General features: G+C 47.1%; 3 protein-coding genes across 3 annotated transcripts; 1 reads left to right on the forward strand and 2 right to left on the reverse strand.

The window, feature by feature from the left end:
- Positions 1 to 5,321: 5,321 nt before the first annotated feature.
- Positions 5,322 to 5,735, reverse strand: EI90DRAFT_3122113 (uncharacterized protein; the record flags this gene model as incomplete). The annotated part of the gene is made up of 1 exon (XM_039063461.1): positions 5,322 to 5,735. The coding sequence occupies one exon, from the start codon at positions 5,733 to 5,735 to the stop codon at positions 5,322 to 5,324; it is 414 nt and encodes a 137-aa protein (XP_038917214.1).
- A 10,210-nt stretch (positions 5,736 to 15,945) lies between these two features.
- EI90DRAFT_2994661 (histone-fold-containing protein) lies at positions 15,946 to 17,086 on the reverse strand. The gene is made up of 5 exons (XM_039056170.1): positions 17,053 to 17,086; positions 16,748 to 17,016; positions 16,531 to 16,685; positions 16,338 to 16,465; positions 15,946 to 16,285 (listed from the first exon to the last, which is right to left on the reverse strand). The coding sequence occupies exons 2-4, from the start codon at positions 16,783 to 16,785 to the stop codon at positions 16,347 to 16,349; spliced, it is 312 nt and encodes a 103-aa protein (XP_038917215.1). The 5' UTR covers positions 16,786 to 17,016; positions 17,053 to 17,086; the 3' UTR covers positions 15,946 to 16,285; positions 16,338 to 16,346.
- Positions 17,087 to 18,703: 1,617 nt separating this feature from the next.
- EI90DRAFT_2971182 (Alpha/Beta hydrolase protein) lies at positions 18,704 to 21,803 on the forward strand. The gene is made up of 8 exons (XM_039055715.1): positions 18,704 to 19,334; positions 19,411 to 19,476; positions 19,534 to 19,551; positions 19,611 to 19,713; positions 19,771 to 20,042; positions 20,095 to 20,376; positions 20,448 to 20,732; positions 20,826 to 21,803. Exons 1-8 carry the CDS (start codon positions 19,067 to 19,069, stop codon positions 21,533 to 21,535), a joined length of 2,004 nt encoding a protein of 667 aa, XP_038917216.1. The 5' UTR covers positions 18,704 to 19,066; the 3' UTR covers positions 21,536 to 21,803.
- The last annotated feature ends 353 nt before the right edge of the window (positions 21,804 to 22,156 follow it).

The raw sequence follows: 22,156 nt of genomic DNA on the forward strand, positions 1-22,156 counted from the left end.
CTCCACCAGCCCTCCCAATCTCTCTCTGCTGCCTCTGGTCGATGCCAACGATCCTAGGACTACCTCCTCCTTTGACTCTCTCCTGCTCTGCCTCCCATCTATGTCTGCATCACCTCCGGACCTCCCCTACCACACCTCCACTTCCTCAGACCTCTTGTTCAAAGGATACAGATCTGCTTGTTGTTGGTAACCCTCAACTTGCCTATCCACCCTCCTTCTTACTTCTGGTCTCTGCACCTCCAGTCATGTTATTCTTTATGTTTTATCATTTGATATTTTCTACAACCCCAATCTTCCAGACTACAACTTCCAGGCTCCGGACCTTTCTGGACATCTTCCCCTGTAGTCCCCTGCTCATTCATAGATGGGCCCAGGCCTTACCATTTAGTTGGCTTCTAATCCTCCCACTCCACAAACTTCAGATGTAATTTGGGCTTTTCACCTATTCTATATTTGTCCTGTGGAGTCTGTTCTACTTCCCCTTGGTAACCTTTGTTTACCTTCGGATCCAATTATCTCTGCTATATGTATGCACATACCACTCTAGTAAATAGTTCCCCCCAGTTATAATATAAGTCCTCAGCCCTTGAACCCAAACCCTCTTCCATGACATCTATCATGCTCTACTTGCCTGCTGCTCCACCTTGAACCAAGAGCTGAGTAACAGATGCGCCTAAAGGTGCCTTGGTATAAAACCAATGAATCACGTGATGAACAATTGACCCTTGCTAATGCCTCCATTGTTAAGTAGTGAGGGGGGGCTTCTGGTGCCCTTCTGCTGGCAGCCTAAGTTCCTCTGTCGCCAGCCCCCCTGACAAATTGGGGACAATGAGGATGTAATGGGCGCAGTGCTCCATTCCGAGTCACTGAAGCCAAGTCCCTTCAACACCCCATCACCCCTGGAGCTCTGCCCCACCTCTGGTCAGTCTCTGACCCACTGTTGGACAACCCAGAACACCGAGCTCCATCAGACACACCTGCCTGGGTAGTGTTTCAGATCTCCCCTGGGTGGGTTCACAACAGAACCCAAGCCTATCAAACCCTATTCAGAACCTATGCTAGTGATGGGGAAGTGACTAGAAATAAAAGAAAATGAAGTTGAAGTGGCAAACTGTCATATCCATACATACCCAATCCTGATTTGACTCCCAGACCCTTTCCACCATCTCCGGAGTCCTACCTTATTCCCATCTGTTGTAGGTGGGATAACCTACTATACCCTTCACTACCAGAATATTTTGTGCTGCATGTTCCATATGGGTTCCCTGCATGGAGGACCATCTGCCAACGCTCACAGAGCATAAGCACATTTTATTTCATTTTCTATGGAGTACAATTCTGCATAAGGTGCTAGTACTGAATTGGTCCAGCCCAAAAACTACACTTGGTGCTACTGGTTGCTAAGAGACAAGCAAGAGCTCAAAAAATAAAGAATAATAAACATGGATTCCCCAAGTTTCATCCAGATCAACCCAGCTGTTGAGGAGCAATGATGGTGACGATTTCTTATCATTCTGCACAATGTCGAAAGACACATGAGGGTGGTGGTGCTGAGAGTCCCATGTGGCAGAGCTGAGATCTGTACTTTGGGAGATTGCAAAACTGGTTTTCAGCCCATAATGGAAATCACAAGCCATTCTGAAGGAAACAAACTATCAAAATGCACTCTGGAGTGCCCGGAAATTTTTAGAAAAATCACAAAACATGTGAACACAGATTCAGTTGACCTAGGAACTTTTGTGGACACTTTCTGGGATGTTTAACCTTGTGCATGGGCTAATTTCACGATTCTCATGCCCACCACTAGGTCAAATCTCATCCATTTGGGACAAATTTGGTATTGGTAGAAAGGTATGGACTGGGGGAATCAAATGGAGAGGTCAGGAAGGGATGCTATGGGTAGGAGGAGACAGATGAGGATAGAAATTAGTGGAAGACAGCAAATATTGGTGGATATGGCCTGCTTATTCTGTTTGTTTTCTTTTTATTGAACTTCTGCCTCAGCTGTTGGACTTTTCAGCCATACAAAACTGTCCATGTGGTCTCTCTAACAATGATCTTTGTTTTGTATTTTCCTTTCATTTGTCTTTCCACTTTATTGCTGTTCCATGTGTTTATAAGCCCTGTACACGTTGTTGTGGGGACAAGTCCATGCACCACAAAAAGTCGGTTCTACCCAACAATGCACACTACATACCTGCCAATACTTCCACTGCTCATCCCCTTACTATCCAACACTCCATACACCCATTCCCTATTTTTCCCTATTTTTCCCATCATTCCTGACAGTCCCAAGTCAAATTTCCCACACCCAACCACACTGCCAATTTCACCCCCTCCCCAGACCTCCACAGCCACACATTAAATCTAGCCATTTTTTTACCCAATGGTGACGCTCTACCTTCCCCCTTTACACCTATGTCTGAAATTAAGGACCAACAGGACAACCAGCAATGGCACAGTGCTCCACTTGAGTCACTGAGGCCAAGGTCCCTCCTCACTAAGTCTCTGATTCCATTCCAGAACTGTCTGAGACCTCCATCTCTGACACAAACCAGACATGCATGTTCAATAACAACAAAGGCCACCTGCCCCAAAGGAACCACCATCTGGAGCCCACCCTGACCTAGCCCGGACCCGGATCCACCTGCTGCACTTCCCATGCCACACACTCCATGCACCACATGCTCCGGTCCTGTCATATCTGTACATACTCGATCCCGAACCGACTCCCGGACCTCCACCTTCACCACCTCCGGAGTCCTACCCTACTGCTGTCCGTTCCGATATTCACCTCCGGTCCTGACTCCACACCTCCTCTCACCCCTCATGCCACCTCCACTCCTCCGTCCTTCTCCTATCCTATCTCTGTCCACTCCAATACTCACCTCGGACCGAACACCACTCCTCTCCCACTCCTCTTCCTCCTCACAACACCTCCACCCTTCCGTCATTCTCCTACCCTTCGCCCGTCTGCTCCGATACTCACCTTCAGACCTGACACCTTTCCTCTCCTCCACTCCTCTCCCCTTTCCTCTTTCCTCTCTCTTCCCTCTGGCCCTCTTCCACTGACCTTCCACCAAGTTGCGACCTTCCACCGCTGTCCCGTACCTCGTACTCGGACACTGCTCGTACCTTCGCTCCGAGACTCCATCATAGTTCCTACCTCGGACTTTGACTCCACCTCGGCTTTAGTCCATTGCATTGGTGACCTCATTGTCAGGGCCTGGCCTCGGACTCGGAGGCTCCCTGACCTCAACCCCCATCTAACCTGTCCTCACACTATGCGGGGCATGAGATGTATAGTAAAAGGAAAGATAATATATACACTTGCCTATGCAGGGCATGAGATGAGAAGAAGGGTAAAGGTCTCATCTCCCTGCATGGTTGCTATATAAAGGAATGGGTCACATGCCCACAACTATACAGCTCCTAGAGTTGTGTAGTGTGACCCGGAGGGAACATCCAGGTGGCAGTGCCCAGTAAGCGTGGGAACGTTCTGGGCGAGTTGCTCGCCCAGAACTGTGGCTGTGACTCGTGGGAACATTCTGAGCGAGCTGCTCGCTCAGAAAGTTCCCATGCTATCCCGTGCGCGCGTGTGTACACAACACACAAAGGCAACAACAAGGCAACAGTCAAAGAAATAAAAGGGGGTAAAGTAGGTGGGGAGTCCGGGGCACCCTAAGGCAGGGTGCTGAACCCTGACACTCATACTACGTAAACACCATTGCCAATATTCCTCGGACTTTCAACCCCACCTCCGTAACCTCCGTAAGCTCTGCAACCTCCGAGCTCCATGGATCATCTTCAGCACTTTCGCTGCTTGTAATGTATCTTTTGCATTTCCCCCTCATCCCTATTTGGACTGCTGCTTCTTCCCATTCTAGCCAGTTAGTCATCATCCCCACTTCCCCTCATCCTAAGAGGCACCGGAGAAGGTACTGGAGATCGGAGGCAGAGGTGAACCAGAGAGTATGGCAGAGGTGCGAGGGGAGGATGGAATCCACGACCATCGTCCTTCACTACCTCCGGTCCCTCCAGACTACCTCCGCTCCTTCTTCACTAACCTTGGAGCTCCCATATTCCGCAATCACCTCCACTTCCCTCGATGGTCACCACCCCCTCTTTTCAATATATTACCTATGCCTCCCTAAGTATGGAGCCCCGAAGGCTTCCGGACAGCTCCAACATCCACTAGCACACTCCCACCTCCGCTGGGCAATTCACTCGCTTGCCCTGCAAGCCCACCTTCGGGCCTATCCCTCCTTTCCGTTTCTGGGTTATTGCCTACCATTCCGCTAACCCCATAACCTGACTTGTCAGTAATATTCAATCAGCTAATGTTTAACTCCATTAGCTCGGCCCTGCCATTTACAGGCCCACCCTCGCTGTAGCTATATATACTCAACTGGTACATAGGTTACACCTCAGTAATAAAATCGACTAGAGTTGACCCCCTTTTAGTTCTCGTTGCCAGTAAGTAAATTAGGGCATGGACATGTAACTTGGCACAGCACTCCTGGCTTGAGTTGCTGAGGCCGAAGCCCTCTGCCACAGAGACAATCCTTCATCTCGATCCGGTCTCTGACATATGTAATTTACATATCTCAGCACAAATAAATAAAGAAATAATAGCATCACTATAATGGGAATTATAGCGATGCAACATAATGATATCACTATAATTGGAATTATAGTGAAGTAAGGTTAATCCCTTACAGCTGTGCATGTCCACAAAGCAGAGACAGCTGGGTTCAAGTCTGGGCTCATCTGTGCAAGAAGAGATACATCAGGCAAGCAAAAAACCATCCATACAGTTTTTCACCCCCCAATGAGACCGATTTCATTAATCTGCACCTCAGAGTCACGAAGCATCATTAAAAAATTCATTAAATTTGTAGAGTAACAAGAACATAAATACCTGCCAAAATGAACTAAAATTATGGAGAATGTTCTACTGTGAGGTACATGTCCGAGGAGGCCCCCAAAATGCATATATCACCCCTCAATGATATTGTGTGACATCATGTGACATTGCACTCACAGACTCGTGCTGAACCCTGCTACTGGTTGTTCCATGTCCCCTGATGCCTCCGATGTTGCAGGAGGCTTGCTCTGTTGAAGTTGGGGTAATTATCGGCCAGCCAGTCCCTCATTAGGATCTCAGATGGCTTTGGTGGCACCTTTTGCTTGAGTGCCACCAAATGTGCCTTTTCTCTGTGCCACCTCACCACCTCCCCCTTTTGCATCTCATTGAATTGTTTCCATCAATCTCTGGCCTCTTCTTTCAGCCTCTCCAGTTCTCCCTCGTCAGATCTCTGTCATGCACGCTCAGCTTGATCCCTCAAGAAGCCCTTATGTGTCACAACATGGCCAAATGTCCCCTTAATGTGACCACCCTCATCCTTCGACTTCTCCGTTTCCTCTCTTGCCAAAAGCTGCACCTGAGCCTTGGATGCATACATCCCTCCCAATGCTAACTGAGCATTGGTTGCATCTACTGCAATTGCAGCCCGCTCCACCACAATCTTGGCTTTTCGAAACTCATGCCGAGTTTTGCCAATCTCTTCCATCAGTTCTGTGTGGGTTTTGAATGCCAGGTTCACATCATCAGTAAGCTCCCACTTGATAGGAGGCAGATTGTTAAAGTGCCCATATACACGTTCAGGGAGTTTAAAGGTTGAACGCAGAGGTGAGGTTGACACAATACATTTTGAGGATGAGGAGAATGACATGATTTGTTCTAGGTCATTCATTGCGTGCTTCTTTGCATGGGAATGGGCAGAGGGGATGGTGAGAGGCTCGGGTGTGGAATCATGTAAAGTATCACAGGTTCCAGAGGGTGTCAGCAACAATCACGGGAGTGATGTCATTTGAGACACAGCAAGTATGGTGGGGTCGATGATTGGTCTGTCACTCTCATCTATGTCCTCACTATACTGACCACCACAGTCCCTTAGATACATTCCGATGTCCTGAGAGTCATCCATTGGTGAAGGTGTGTTGTCACGCTGATATCTGTGAGACATCAACTGACTGTGAAAATGCATGACATGCTTCACAGGTGAGGACACAGGGAGAGGAAGATTTCCCTGGGTGGAATGCTCAATGCTCAGTGCCAATTGTTCTGGATGAACAACTGATGGATCAACTGGATAGACACCTGTTTCCCGGAAGCTCATAATGATGTGAATTGGGGTTATAGCCTCCATCCATGCTTGGCCAAAGACTGACAACAATGAGGACTTGTTCAGTTTCTTTGGGTAATTTCGCAGATTGAAGGCATCACAATGTTTTGAGAAACTTCACTTTAGGAGTGAGAATAAGATAACATCAAGTCCCTGGAGAGTGTGAGTTGTGTGTGCAGGATAGCAGACAATGACAATTTTGTTATGACGAGCATAGGTTATGAAGTCAAGACTATAGTGTGAGTTGTGCCCATCCACTACAGTCATTTACTTCCGAAATGCACACTTTTCATGCTTAGCGCCTAGATGAGAATTTCGTATATATAAAAAATCAATAAAAATTATTCAGGAAAAGACCATCATCTCATCTCCGTGCAGGCAAATTTTGGGAAGAAAATATGGATTTTTCATGGTGTTATAATGAATCTTCCAAGGGGGATGATTTTGATGCATGACCTCTGAAGTGCACAGGTGTGGAAAAGGCCATTGCCCAAGTTGCTGATGTGTGCTATCATTGCTAATTATAGATCAGGCATGGGAACCACTGTACATGCTGAATTGGGCCCCACATCTTGTTATTGTGCTTCCATGACCCGCTTTCTGTTTTTATATGCTGCACTATGGTTGCTGTGACTTTATGCTGCATGTAGTGCCCATTTCAGATCAAATATGCTCAAAAAAGTACTTATCCACTCCCATTGGCACTTGTTCTCCTGTCCTTCTTCAACATTGCCACAAGTGGGGCTCAAGTACACTGTAGCATGGATCAATTGAATTGCTAATTTGCTAAAAATGCATATTTCAGTGTTTCCTGAAATAACCATGAAGCCAATGTAGTTAATATTCAGCATCTGTGAAGGCATTGTCTAGTGGAATGTTATGCAAAAAAAATGGAGTGAAACAGCCCAGTTGTGGTTGAGAAATTGCCAGTGTGTACATCAGAGGTGTGTGCATTTCGGAGGCAAATGACTGTACAAGAAGGCGGTAGCGGCCAACAGCCTTCTCTTGTGTGGCCTCATTGAAAGTTTGAAGCCAATCCAGCCTGATTTCATTGTCTGTCCACCCTTTTTCTGAAACAGTAACTCTGGAAGATGGAAGCATAAGTGTGTGTTGACTATTATAACTGCAAACTCATGCGGCCTCCAATGGGTTGTCCCTCAGCCATTTTGAGTTCACATTCTGACCCTTAAAAATGACCACTGGAGGCACCGAAGTACCATCTGCACAGATAGTCACAATTACACTCACATTCTCGCGATTTCCATCACGTTGAACATGAGCCCTTTTTGTCATTTTGCATCCAATGACCTTGACCCTCTCTCCCATCCCAAAAGGGAAGCCACTCTCATCCATTCCATAAACATCCTCACATCTAAAATTGAAATGGGCTTGTAAGAGTTGGAACCAGTGCTGGACAGCTATGGGATTCAAGGCACCACCCCAGGTACTTTCGAGATTAGCACTCCATTTGGCATCAAGTTGGCCCTTGTTGCACACTAAAAAGGCATCAACCCAATTTTTGCCAAGCTGAGTAAGGTGTGGGTGCTATATCTGGGCAACCTCCAATGCATATTCCATTGTGTGATTGCATGTAGCAGGGAATCCACAGTCAGACATAAGAAGAAGGAATTCTACAAGCATGTCACTTTCTGCCTGATTCAGCCATGACTGGTTCATGGCAGCCTCAAGCCGACTTTTCCCAGCATCAAGCCTCCATAGAAATGTAGGATAGGAAACCCCACAATTTAATGCATGTTCCTTAGCACTAAGGGCCTTTTCACTGCTCTGCTTCGAATGTATGAGTTGAGTTCTGTAGGAAGCAAGGGTTTTCTGCATGTGTTGCTCCTTAGCCTCAGCAGCAAGATGCCTACAGCACTCTAATGAGTTTGCATGCCGACCCATTAAAAAAAGCAAGCGAGACAGAATCAGAGTCAGGGAATCAGGGATAGTTAATTGGTGGATTCTTCGGGTTAAAGTTATGAATGATGGATAGAAACATGCTTCCGATCGGCTTCTGTGTATCATCAAAACAAATAAAGCCTGGCACGTGTAATGATGGCCTTTTATCCACTGGCTGCTTGGTTAGCTCTTGGTAAGGTGGGGAGAGCTATATGAGATTGGCATGGTTAAGTGGCACACATGGCCACTTTTTTGTGTTCAGGTTTGCTATGATTCCTGATTTTTTCCCTTTGTTTGCGTCCATTCGGCCTCAAATTTGGTACATAAGTAGCCCTAGCAACTACGTACATACACGCCAAATTTCATTACCAAATGCAAAGAAATGAGAGAGATTTGTGGTAATCATTGAGCAGGCAAACTCATTGGGGGGTGAAAAACTGTATGTAGGATGAGGGACTTTTTCACAAGGTGGAAAACATGTTTTAAATTTTGATGCTTGCCAAACATGACTACAGTGTAGGCAGTTTATTTTTGATGCCTCATTTGCTTCCAGGAAGATTCCCTTTCATCACTTGCAATTCGGGTCTAAACTACATTCTAACTATCAGAAAAGCAACACAAATGTACATTCTATTAGTCTATCAGATCACTTTTTCATAATTCAGGGTAATGAAAATTTTTCATTCCAAGAAATGTCTGCCTGTGCCATCCTAATTAGGAAACTATGCCTTGATGAGGTGGAAACCCCATAAAAAGCCACATATGCCATAGAGCATGTATCTGACATGCCATTAACAAAGCTACATCCCAGTTTTAATATATGAAATTGAGAAAGGGGCAGTATCACGCATTAATGGTTCGCAAAAATCACGTGCTGCCAAACACCGAGCCCGAAAATGCCTGCCCTAAGTGCTTGCAAGCGACAAGCCCTTGAGCAGTGGGCAGGGGACTCCAGATTCTTCTGCAAGCATGTCAGGCTCTCCACAGATGCTGACCCTGGATCCAACTCCAATGATTTTGATCAGGCTGGGGATTCCGACTCCTCAACAGACTCAGAGGTGCAGCCAGACAAGGACAGCCCCAAGGGACCCAGGGAAAATGCTGAAGAAAGCTTGACTAAAATTTTCAGCATTTTCCATGAGCCAGACTGGCAGGGGAATGTCACAAAATGCACCCACAAGGTAAATTCCACATATATTCTTAATTCTGCTGTGTGTTGATAAAATTGGTGAAATTCCTGATTAGACAAAGCTCTGGAAGGCACATACAAGCGATTCAGATCATCATATGCGACAAATTAGAGCAAAACAATGAGAGTTAGCGAAGGCAGCCACAAAATGTGATGCTGAGGTCTTCGCGAGTTTTGGACACCAGATGGTGAGATATTGTAGCAGTCTGATTTCCAATGGAAGACCCAGTTTGCTTTGATGAAAGGGTAGGGGATCAGAAGCAGTGGAGAGTCTGGAAGCTGCAATAAAAGAATTTGGGGAGAAGTTGGACAAGTTGATAAGTGCGATGAGTGCGATGAACTTAGAGGATGAATGTGGGAGCGAAATGGTATGTAACAAGTGTCTAAATCCTATCAAAGACTGAATGATTGATGAGTTGTTTCAGATTGATGAGACATCAGACAATGATATGGTTGATGAATGCGAACCTGACCCACTGAGTGACCCAATCCGAGTCCCCACCAGCAGCACTGATCCAAACTCTACTGCTCAAGTACATAACTTGATTGAAGGAGTTCTGACAGAAGATGAGCCCCAAGAGGATATCTTGGTCACTATTCAACAGCTTCTGAAACAAGCATTGTGCGCCACTTCAAAAGCAACTCTGAAAGAGATTATACTCCTTACCGCTGTGACTGCATATGTGCAGCTGTACTGAACATGGCAATCAGCTCCTGGAAGAAAGCTCAGAAAACCAGCACAAGCAACAAGCCTGGCTATTGCACATCATATGGGCAAGGGACCTGCATTTTCACACAGGATTCAAGAGATCACTCGTTACATAACAAAATTCCAAAAGCTCCCCAAAAGACACCAAAAGAAAGGAGGTGAAAAAAGCCTCCTTCACAATGAGGTTGTTGCAATGGGTGTCCAGCGGTATCTGGCAGAACAACAGTTGGGTGAGGTATGAATATGCAGATTTGAATCAATGCATGCAATGCTTACCGATATCCAAACAGATCTCAACACAGTGTCTTATGCAGCATGTTAATGAGGTATTACTGCCTTCATTATCCCCTGATGCAACAAGTGAGCAGATCTGTGAGTGGATGGCTCGACAGTGGCTGTGGAAATTGGGATATCGATGCACAGAAACAAAAAAGGGGGTGTACACAGATGGCCATGAGCGCCCCGATGTCCTTGAATATCGAAAGAAGTTCATTGAGCTGATGTCAAGGGAAAAGGGATATGGCAGGTGAGCTGATGAGCAGCACTCCAGAGTGCAAACTCATCACATAACTGTGTCAGATTTTTTTGTGAATATGATGGCAACGAAATGGAACCATTACCAACAGTGTTAGCGAAAAAGGAGCATATACCTGTCTACCAAGATGAAAGCATCTTTCACACCAATGAATCCAGGTGTCATGCATGGTTGAAAGATGGGCAACAGCCCCTCAAAAAGAAAGGGAATGGTCAGGCAATACATGTTTCCAATTTCATTACTGAACGAGGCCGATTGGTCTTGACAGATGAAGAAGAGGTGTGTAACAAAGCGTGTCCAGTCAATGCCCAGATTAAGTCCGATGCATGCACAATCACATACCTGGGAAAAGGGCATGATGCATGGTGGGACGGTGTAGGAGGGCACAGCAAGTACCACACAAACAAGGCCAGAACCACATTTTTCGAGGCTCCAACGAGCACCCTCAAGCCTCCGACACATTCACAATGCCCACGGCACATTTCCACATTTTTTCCAATTTTTTCCATGCTTTTTTTCTCAAGACTCATATTGCCACTTCCCCAAAATTCACGGATATCCACCATTTCCCCCATATCCCCCCCAATTCACACGATTTTGAGCTTGAAGGACAGCGATGGATCAGGAGAAGAGGATGGAAGGATGGGACGGGAGTTAGGATGATGGATATGCGGTGGAGAAGCGAGATTGATGGCTGATATTGACCTTATGGGCCTCAATTATTGATTTTATTGCTACCTTGTGGACACTTTTTTGCCTTATTTTTTCTTAGCCGAGTTCTCAACATTCTTCCTGTTTCCATTGACACCATCCATCAGCTATTTTCTCTTATTTTTTGTTCTGATTTCCCTTTTTTCTATAAATATGCCCAGTTTATCTTGTACTTATGTTGTTGGACCCCTCATCTGTGCTACAAAGACTGTGGTGTTGAGCGACCCTTCCATACATTTAAAGAGCTTAGTCTGACTCCCTGATGACTGTCCAAGAAGGACCAGGGTGAGTTCTGAGTTTTAAAAGAGTTTATTAGTATCATGCACTTGCACTGGGACCGTGTGTGGCCTTACCGGTAGTAAGATTTTCTTTGCCCCCTTTTTCTTTTCTTGTTTGCTGCTGGGTTACATCCCAAGCATGCTTACAACAGTGTCAGGGGACAAACCCGGGTCCCCATGACCCCTCTCTCTATAACCCAGAGCCTGACCTGTAACAGTGTCAGGGCTCGGTCCTCGCTCGATCAGGGACAGCCCGACCTCAGTCCTAGGTGTGTGCGGTGTTCCGGGTGGTTGGGTGCTAGACCCTGTCCTCAGCTCCTCAAACTCACTGAAGGGACTAAGCAGGGATTGAGTTGAGAAGAAGGGTAAGTTTCCCTATTCCCCACTTGGCTACTATAAAAAGGAAGTGTACTGTACAGTTCATAACGTGACTCCAGGTAGAAGCCGAGCATGTTCCCATGACTCGGAAAAGGTGTCACATGGGTTAAGGCGAGTTTTGCTCGCCTTAACCCACGTGATTTTTCCCGTGGGCTCACATGCGGGCTGAAGTTGTGAGAGGTATGTAGGGATGGGGAGGTCTGGGAAGTGGGGGAAGTCTGGGAAGGTGGTTCTGGGGTGTGGTTGGGTGCCCTGACAGCGGGGTCAGGGGCCGATCCCTGACAAACAGCCCATCTCAGGGCACAATGCTACTGTGGGTAAGAAAGTGAGAAGAAGGTTAACTTCTCACTTTCCCACAGTGGCCCAATATGGCGAAAACTTCCGGGGATACCCGGAAGTCACATGAGAAGTGGGAACCAGGCCCGGAGCATGCGGGGCGGAGCACGCATGCGGGTCCAGGCGTGGGTCCGGGCTAGTCAGGGTGTGTGCCCTGACAGACGGTCAGCAGCTTGTGAATCAGGTGCGAAATCATTCATCTTGAATTCATAAATCCTGATGTTATGCCCAGCTCAAGGATGCAATTGATATATTCAAGTTCAAATATCCGGACTGCATTGCTGTCTTCTTATTTGACTGCTCCAGTCACAAAGGATTTGCACCTGATGCCTTGAATGTGAATGGGATGAATGTCAATCCCAGAGAATAATGCACCCAACCATCATACCACTTGATAATCCTCCCCCCTTACCCAATGAGCTGGATACTCATGGCCAAGTCCAGTCAATGGTCTATCCTGAAGGTGACATCACTGTCCCATGCAAGTTGTGGGGGAAACCAAAAGGGATGCGAGCAGTTCTGCAGGAGCGTACTGGTGTGTGGAGAAGGCTTGTGGCTGAATCTCATGCTTGGGGTGGCAAGCCAATTGGGACCTGTGAACAATGCCACAAGTCTCAGGCAGCCAAGGATGCAGAAGCATGCATTGCTGCTGCAGAGGTTTTGGATGCCAAGTGTGGATGATTCCCTGACCAATGTGTTAGAGGAACCAACTCCAACCTCAGATTGGTGCTGTATGACGCATGTGCTTTCCTTACAGTCTGACTTCAGGAATGAGAAGCCCCTCTTACAAAAATGTGTGGAGGAGCGGGGCCACCACTGCTTGTTTTTGCCCAAGTTTCATTGTGAGCTCAACCCGATCAAGATGGTATGGGGCTATGCAAAATATCGTGGGTCAAGGCCACCTCATATAACCATTTCCCATGCTCACATCATAACAGGGTACAGAGCTGCCACTGATGGGAAGTTCAAAACTGCAAAAAATCTCGTTCCCCAGTGCTTAGACTCCTGTGATCTGGTCACAATCTGCCATTTCTTCCGAAAAACCTGGCACTATATGGATGCATATGAGTATGCTGTTATCATAATACCTTTTTATTGTTCACTAAAGCTCCATTGCTGTATAGAAAAGGGCTAACTGGCATACAAGCTGAGTATGCAGTCCAGAAGTATAAATCACATAGACGCATCAAAACAACTCTCTTTGAGTGAGTGTGCTTGAGTACCTTCCAAAAAAGGAAATTCTGGTCAAAAAAATAATGTCCACCAGTTAATTTTTCGAAAACCCTCCAGAAAATTGTAGAATACATTGGTTTCATAGTAGGATTTTAATATAATGCCAAGTTGAATAGTAAAATTTTGCGCTATGGAGAAGCTGCAAATAACCTACCTTGTCAGAACCATGCAAAGGTTCGCCGAGGGTAGCTGTAGGCGACCGAGCATTGCCCGCTAGTGGTAAAGGCGTCCTACACCCGACCAAGCTTTAGCGAGGGATAAACCCCACCGATCTCGAGGCCGAGGCTACTTAGGCGAGTGAGCTGGGATTTCAGCTTCAACAACTCTAGGAGGAGCGTTGCGCCTCATTCTCGACGCGGTCCCGATACTTCAGAAGGTCGGAGGTCTCATGGGGACAGAGGTAAGCTTTAGGGGGTAATTCTAGTTGATTTCGAACTACAGTACAAGCATTAGTTACAAGCTGTATATAAGCGCTAGGGAACTGAATAGGGAATAAGTCGCCAGATCTCGCGGAGATTGCGGGCGGAGAAAAGAAGGAGGAAAACAAACAAAGGGCATGTGTTCAAGACAGCGAAGGTCAAGCGTGACCTTCGCCGCGAGGTAACAAGGTGCGGAGAAACATGGGACAACAGGTCGCGGCGCTCTGCGCCACTAGGTCGTTCAACGACAATTAGGGGAGGGGTTGGAGAGGTGGCAGGAAGTGGTTAGACAGCGACGGGCGGCAAGCGGAGTGTGCGGGGAGTGTTCAGGCGTGGGAGAAGGTCAGGGAGGAGGTCGTCTGGCCCCGGGGAACGCCGGGTCATGACATACCTACACTGTAGCAGTCAAAAATAATTAATCATTATTATTATTGTGATACCGCCCCATTAAGTTATCATTGATCTCGGTGAACTCCTGTTAGACACTGGTCCAGGGTCGGCACTGAAGGTCGCTGATGCAGGCCGCTATTGGCCATGATGCCGTGAACAAGGCCCGAGGGTAGGGCATTTGGCCTCAGCGACTCTAAAGGAGCGCTGTGCCCCCTGGCTGTCTCTTGGCCCTCATTTCAGACTTACTGGGGTTGCCTTGCTGGGGTCAGGACTTGGGGGTCGTGGTCAAATTGATATTAGAGCTAAGGTACAATAAAGTATCATACAGGATATATATAGGGAGAAAGAATGAATAGAAGCGGACCCGGGCCGAAGGCTGAAGGGTCCGGAAGCAAACATGAATAAGGAGCGGGGTTGGCCGCATAGCGGCCGGCAATGACCAAGGGTCAAAACAAACAATAACAGATAAATAAAGGAAGGAGCATAGGGCCGTGATAGCGGCGATGGTATCGTAGTGGCACTGGACTCAGAGTTGGGCCGGAGTCGGGCACAGGAATGGTAGCGGCCCTGTAGGGGCCAAGTGGGTGGGGTAGAGGAGTCACGCTGGGCATGGTGCCGGAGGCGGACTCAGGGTGGGGAGGTTGGTGCGGCAGTGGGGGAGTCGGCCAAGTGTAGGGGAGCCTAGGGGCAAGCAGGGGAGTGAGCAGGGAGTCCTCAGGGGGGACAGGGCTGAGGTTGGGGCTCACGCTCACATAATGGGAACAGGCTCGGGCAGCATCAGGACGGGTGGGGAATGGGCCGGAATGCACAGCCGTGACAACTCCAGCTGCAGTCGGTTAGTCATGCGGTCGGGTGTCACACACTAAAATGGGGGTGGGCAATGTAGGTTGGTTCCGTGTTCTGCTTATGTAATCACATGGAGCAGAAAAGTGTACCAAAAATGTCTCGTGAACTTTCTCACCACACACAACAAATAAAGAGAAACATCATTAGTAAACATTAATCAGATTGACCTAAAATAAAAATTGTTCAGAGGAATTTTTGAGAAAGTCAAAAATGGCTGTGTTGTGGTTGAGGAAATGTGTATAATTTGCCCATATCTTCAATTGTAGGAAGTTACATGCAAATTCCTCTGAATGTTTTGTAGAAATATACTATCTGCACCATATCCCCAATTTATATGCTCTCAGGAGGATACTGGAGAGAGAAAGTACAAATGGGGATTTTTGTTATGGTTTATTTGTACTTGTGTGCTGCATTGGGGCAAACACGACCCAGCTGGTACCCTTGACACTTAATCTGGACTCATATTTCTGAAATCCAGCCTGTATTAGATGCTGACACAAGCACTGGCTTCATTGCATAGCTTATATTGGCCTGCTTTCTCATAAGACTTGATAAATTAAATGGAAGTACAAATAAACCATAACAAAAATCCCCATTTGTACTTTCTCTCTCCAGTATCCTCCTGAGAGCATATAAATTGGGGATATGGTGCAGATAGTATATTTCTACAAAACATTCAGAGGAATTTGCATGTAACTTCCTACAATTGAAGATATGGGCAAATTATACACATTTCCTCAACCACAACACAGCCATTTTTGACTTTCTCAAAAATTCCTCTGAACAATTTTTATTTTAGGTCAATCTGATTAATGTTTACTAATGATGTTTCTCTTTATTTGTTGTGTGTGGTGAGAAAGTTCACGAGACATTTTTGGTACACTTTTCTGCTCCATGTGATTACATAAGCAGAACACGGAACCAACCTACATTGCCCACCCCCAACTAAAATGCCTTTGCGATTCATCATCCGGCAAAATTGTGTCACGCTAATTTTGACAAAGCAGTAGTTGGTCATGTACAGTAACCATTGAAGGGTGGAAACCCATTCACGTGTGAATTAATGTACTTCACGGAGTTTCTCAGTGTGTGAAATACTGTAATGGATATTTCAAGGTGGGAAGAATAGTTAGTCCCAGATACAAGTACAAATAAGATAATGACAATCCAAATGCTATGGGAGATCAGTCAGTCTGCGAAGAATTCCCCATTTACAGAGAACCTACAGAAAGGAATCAGGCACCAAAACCATATAATGTCTTCCCTGATCGTTTCAGAGCATAGACAACATCGAGGGCTGTGACCGTCTTACGCTTGGCATGTTCAGTGTACGTTACCGAATCGCGAATGACATCTGACGAGCGTATCAGTCGAATGCATACAGAAAAGAGACAAGCACAAGCAGGCAAGATGACTCACTCTCAAGGAAGATCTTGAGCACCCCACGCGTCTCTTCATAGATTAAACCACTGATACGTTTGACACCACCACGGCGGGCGAGACGGCGAATTGCGGGCTTGGTAATGCCCTGAATGTTATCCCGAAGAATCTTGCGGTGACGCTTAGCACCACCCCTGGACAGCAGAGAAACGATTCGATTATGGTCGACTCAATGCAAGCACAACCATCGACTTACTTTCCGAGACCCTTACCACCTTTGCCACGGCCAGACATTGTTATGCGATATGTATTAAGGGCTTAGAGGCGAGATTGTGGAGGAAAGACCAGCAAAGTGCGTGGGTCGAGAATGAAGTGAGCTCGAAAAGTGTGATGAGGGGTTCCTTTTATGAACTTGGAGTGCTTGGGCCTCGGATGCAGAATACGACAGCGCTGGTTGGCCGGAATCAATATAAACAAACAAACTGATAAACAAAAACAACGATCGTAAACGTCAACTTGTTTTTTTCCCGTTGAGTCGCATTGATGTCGTTCTGAAGAAGAACACTACTCTTTTCCCCTGATGCTTCTTGAGTGTGTGTTTGAACGTTGGAGGAGACCCTCATACCGACATGGCATCACGATCTACTTTAGTAGAGGCTGGGAACCTGCCTAGCATCACGAGGCCGCGGGGTAACAAAATATCATCACCAACATGGGATCAAACACGGGCGGATTTACTCGATCCCCTTCAGTAAAGCCTAATCTGTCCCCACTTCAGGCTTATGGATATGATGAATTTGTTCATCGTTTCAAGACACTCAAGGATCTCATCAAACAGGCGCGAATGAATTAAACCTTCTGGAAGATTTGGGCTATCCTGCGATGTGGAGCCCTATGTCCGGGCCTGGAAACTGAAGGGTCATTACTCTGAGGGACGATGCCAAAACTGGCTGCAGTGCCTCAGTTTCCCCAGGAGTAAGTTCCGAATGCAGTCCCACACTTTGAAAGATCTCCCCCAATGTCCTTCACCAATCCGCTACCTGCATACAAATACCAGCGGATTGCGCAGTGATCTTTCCAGTTTCTCACTGCGGGTTTTCGTTGCATGTACTCTGGACGGATTACCTATATGCAGGGTAATTCAGGATATCTAAATCAAAGGTTACTCCGAATAAACTGTTCTCAATCATTGTCGGTCGTGCTTAGCGAGCGCAGCATCAGCCATCTAGTAGTGCTTATTTGACTTGCTACTCCTAATATGTGGCGGTGAGCTAGTTCAACTTGGGGAGCCCTAGGGTCACACGCCGCAGTTGCTTCATCACTTTGGGCCACTTTAGCCTAACGCGCGCGTGCTGCGCCTTTGTCACTCATTCAACTTGCTTGAAATCCCCTGGGGCATCAAACCATCGAGATAACGTGCACGACGGTGATTGCATGTAATATTTGGCTTTTCTCGCCTAAATCTGCCGGTCGTCACAGCTGCTAGAGTTGCTGCGCGCTGTGTTATAAGTGCGGCTCGGACTTCAGGTTGCGCGGGGAACAACAATGAATGGTCAGCGATAATCAGGATTGGGTATAAGATCCAGTCGGTCAGCCGCACTGTTAATGAACTTCACACACCAAGCTTCAAAGCCCTTCATTATGCCTCACCCTAAGAAAGCCGACGCCAGCCATCAATCACCACCCCAGCTCACCACGAATAATCCATCATCCTCTGTTCAAGCACATGTGGACAATGCACGGCTCTACAGAATCATAGGGTCTGGATTGATGCAGAAGAAAACCCAGGCTGCGAGCACCCAAGCTACTTTTCAACCGAGGCAAGTACAATTATGATTCATGATACAACATTTAGTAAGTGTGATGATAGTATGAACAGTCCTTCCTCGTTCCACAAATTAGCTTCCGACGGTCTTCTCGAGCTACGTTCGGGGGAAGGCCAGTCACCGAGTCATTCGGACAATTCCCGCAGTGGTTCTCGAGAATGAACTTGAGCCCCCTGCACAATGAGGGTGATGAGCAAATGTGCTTCCAATTTACAGAACTGCAGGCTGATCCAATGTAACACCTGTAATCACGCTGATTGTTTTCCCCATATCATTGCTTCCTGCATGACACTGACAAACATTTGGGGCATCCATTTGATGATGTCGAAGTGGGATAACTTAACTCTCGAAATGGCAGTGCTTAGGTCCGATACTAACGCGCACAGCTTTTCGGCCTTTTGCCGCCCACAAAACTGTACCTGTGCGTTGTTGCGCTTGGTTGCGTGACATCCATCACTGAACAATCGCGGCGTTTTCCCCCGGCCATCCTTTCGAGCGGCGGGGGCTTGGGATGGCGCATCTCGTACCCCATGTTGCATAATTTCCAAAGCATTTTCGCATTTTGGGACGTTTGCGGCTTCGTATTGGTTACTTCCAATTTGATATAGATCCACATGGGCCCTGCACAGCGTTCTCTTTACACTACATACTACCTTACATATTGCGGTCCCCTTACAATCGTCCCCCCTCCTCCATAATTTGAAGTCCGGTGTCGGACTACTGGCAACTCCTGAGGTGTCACTCCCCAGATGATGGGGCCCATTGGGTGCCTCCTCTTCACCGTTAACTGTTTTGCACTCGTTTCGTCTGTTCTCGCTGGTTATGAGGCCAATGATCGTTATGCACCTCTCAACAAAACTGTTAGCTGGTCTCCCTGTCCAAATCAGGAGGGATTCGATTGTGGAACGTTCGATGTTCCGTTGGATTATGCAAATCTTACTCTCGGGAAAGCGCGAATTGCTCTTATTCGCCTTAATGCTACGGAACGACGGCGGGGAAGTATCTTCGTTAACCCCGGTGAGTTTGACCGTTCTAGACTCAGATCTCTCTCTTTCTCTCTCTCCTTGAGACTAAAAAGGCATTTTTCGTCAAGGAGGACCTGGGGAGTCAGGTATTGAGAATGTTATCGAGTTCGCGTTGAACTACACAGAACTTAGCGGTAAGTCCTGCGATTACAATTTCGTTGCGCTCGTTGACGATTTACCCCTCTTTCCAGGTGGCTTCTATGACATAGGTATAAGGACGTCATTCATCCTCGGGTGTGCGAGAACTAATTTGAAAGAAACATTTTAGTTGGATTCGATCCTCGAGGCGTAGGGAGCACTCAGCCGAATATCAACTGCTTCTCCAGCTCTGAGGAGGAATTCGAATTCCTGAATGGAACTTTCTTGCAACAGTAAGTTCTCGGGAGCGATGATGCAATCGATCCTGAATCCCAAATCTTCACATCCAGAGGCATTGAAGCAAAAGGGAATTTCACCAATCAGAACGAAACGGACCCAGATGTGATTGCCTTTCTCTCTCAAGAACCTCTAACCGACCTCGTTTATTACGCGTTAGGTCAAAAGTGCTGGGAGATGAATGGCGATCACCTTAGATATGTCGGTACTACTGCAGTGGTCCGGGACATTATTGGTATGGCGAACCTATTTGATGGCCCTGAGGCACCAGTCAACTATTGGGGATTCAGTTATGGTACAATCATCGGGAGCTATCTCGTCAATAGTGGGTGTGAACATTTCTTTCCTACTTTCTATTGGTCTCACACCATCGGTAGTGTTTCCCCATCGCGTTGGACACGTCATCATCGATGGGGTTGTCAATCCTCAGGTGTGGGCCGCAGAACCTTCATACAAACTATGGTCCGACTCGCTACAGAATACATCGGATGTGTTCTATGGATTTTCTGCGGCCTGCGCGATGGCCGGCCCCACTGGTTGTGAGATCGCCACCAATGGGTCAACGGCAGAAAGCATTGTTCAGTGGACAATGGATTTGATGGATGCTGCGTATGACTTCAAGGAAGGAGGGGGAACATTCGGAAGTGCAGATATCCGTAGTATGTGTGGTTGTCGTGCCCCCCCCCCCCCCCCCCGCACCAATGCCATTCTGCTGATGATGGTCTTCTAGAACTGATCTTTAGCAGCATGTACCAACCCAAAAATTGGCCGGGTCTTGCGACTAAATTATACGACTATGCTAATGAGGTCTGGCCTAGCGGCAACACTACTCGACGACGACGATCACTTGGTTCAAACCGTATTCCCTTTCCTCCTCTAAGGAGCAGGTGGAGTCTCAAGGTCAACTATGCCTTCCAGGCCATCACCTGTGCCGATGCTTTGGATTGGGGAAACACCACGACTACGGATGTTTTCAACGAAGTGATATACACTGCGATTACGGAAACACAGATGTGTGCGTGGCTTTCGTGCTTCCTCCTGTTCTGCCTTCCTTTTTTTTTCGTCTGATGGATACTTTTTTTTTTTTTTCTTTCTTTCTCTTCAACAGTTGCTCCCATGCTCATCGACGCTGGATTTTATTGCCATAAATGGGTGACGCGAGCGCCCGAGCGCTATATGGGACCCTGGAATGCAACATTGAAGAATCCAATTCTTGTCATTGGAAACAAAGCGGATCCGATCACCCCTTTTACATCAGCGAAATTTGTCGCTGATCTACTGGGTGACGGTGCATATCTAGTGGAGCAAGATGACTTTGGACACACCTCGTTTGCGGAGCATTCTGATTGCACTACAGCCATCATCCGGAACTTTCTCGTTGACGATACATACCCAACCCGTAACCAGTTTTGCGGGACTAATCAAACTCTATTTCCAGGACAAGATGTCACTCAATTGATTTTGGAGAATGGCGGGACCTTTGATCCAAAGTTGAACGTGAAGGTCCCTGTTCCTGGCACGAATATAGGCCTTAAGAATCAGGAGCTCCTCATGCCACCAGGCAGGACGCGCTTAGACGTAGTAACGCCTACGGATAACGGTACCACACCCAGTAACAACATTACCACCACCTTCCTTCAGAATGAGATTCGGGGGCTCAAGCGAACACGCTTGGAACTTTATTTCACAATTGCCACCATGTCGATCGCTTTGTTGCTGTCGTTCGCGCTGGTCTTCCACGGCGTTTTTTCATCCACGTTCTGGAAAACGAACGAGGGTCGGGTATACACACCAGTGAATCTACATGGAGATGACTGAATCGATGGCACATATATTGGATTGCAGGGCGACCTCATGCATATGTTACCGGTGAAGGGGTCAGGGAACGAAAAAGACCTGAACTGTTGCCTTCGGGGTCGGGGTTGGGGTTGGATGGGTTTGGGGTGCGGAACGGAGTGTACTGCCAAGGGCATGCGCTGACAATGACATGATCTCGTCGACTCGCAGTTGCAGTCGCCAGTTGTATGCTAACATGCTACGCCCATTTTTTACACTGTATTGATTGATACCTTTGGAATCGGAGACTTGCACGTTGTATCATATCTCTTCCCTGACAGGGCTGAGTCGTTTTTGCTTGCATGAGGATTGATCACTTGACAATACTATGGACCGTACCCGTGCTTGATGGGAATTGTAAGTAAGTACTTGGCAAGCTCTAGATCTGAAGACCCACTCTCATTGTGTGCGGCCTGTGTACGGCATCGTATGTAATGATGGACGCACGTACATGTGCTGCGCAGCCTTGGCAAACTCGGCAAGCTAATATCTGTTAGAGTCATTCCTCTTTACATGGTAATCATATAATTCCGGGTTCCACTGATTCAGTGCACAGTCAAGGAACAGGCAAATCAGTAATACTAGATACGCCGGCTACGAGTC

The sequence above is a fragment of the Cantharellus anzutake genome (assembly GCF_015039405.1).
Source record: "Cantharellus anzutake strain C23 chromosome Unknown EI90scaffold_18, whole genome shotgun sequence".
In the NCBI taxonomy this organism is placed as follows: Eukaryota; Fungi; Basidiomycota; class Agaricomycetes; order Cantharellales; family Hydnaceae; genus Cantharellus; species Cantharellus anzutake.

Coding starts and splice junctions, on each gene's coding strand:
- EI90DRAFT_2971182 (XM_039055715.1), top strand. CDS start 19,067: ATGATGGGGCCCATTGGGTGCCTCCTCTTCACCGTTAACTGTTTTGCA. Junction 19,714..19,770: donor AATGGAACTTTCTTGCAACA/GTAAGTTCTCGG, acceptor CTTCACATCCAG/AGGCATTGAAGCAAAAGGGA. Junction 20,377..20,447: donor CGGAAGTGCAGATATCCGTA/GTATGTGTGGTT, acceptor ATGGTCTTCTAG/AACTGATCTTTAGCAGCATG.
- EI90DRAFT_2994661 (XM_039056170.1), bottom strand. CDS start 16,785: ATGTCTGGCCGTGGCAAAGGTGGTAAGGGTCTCGGAAA. Junction 16,686..16,747: donor GGTGGTAAGGGTCTCGGAAA/GTAAGTCGATGG, acceptor TCTGCTGTCCAG/GGGTGGTGCTAAGCGTCACC. Junction 16,466..16,530: donor GCTCAAGATCTTCCTTGAGA/GTGAGTCATCTT, acceptor TACGCTCGTCAG/ATGTCATTCGCGATTCGGTA.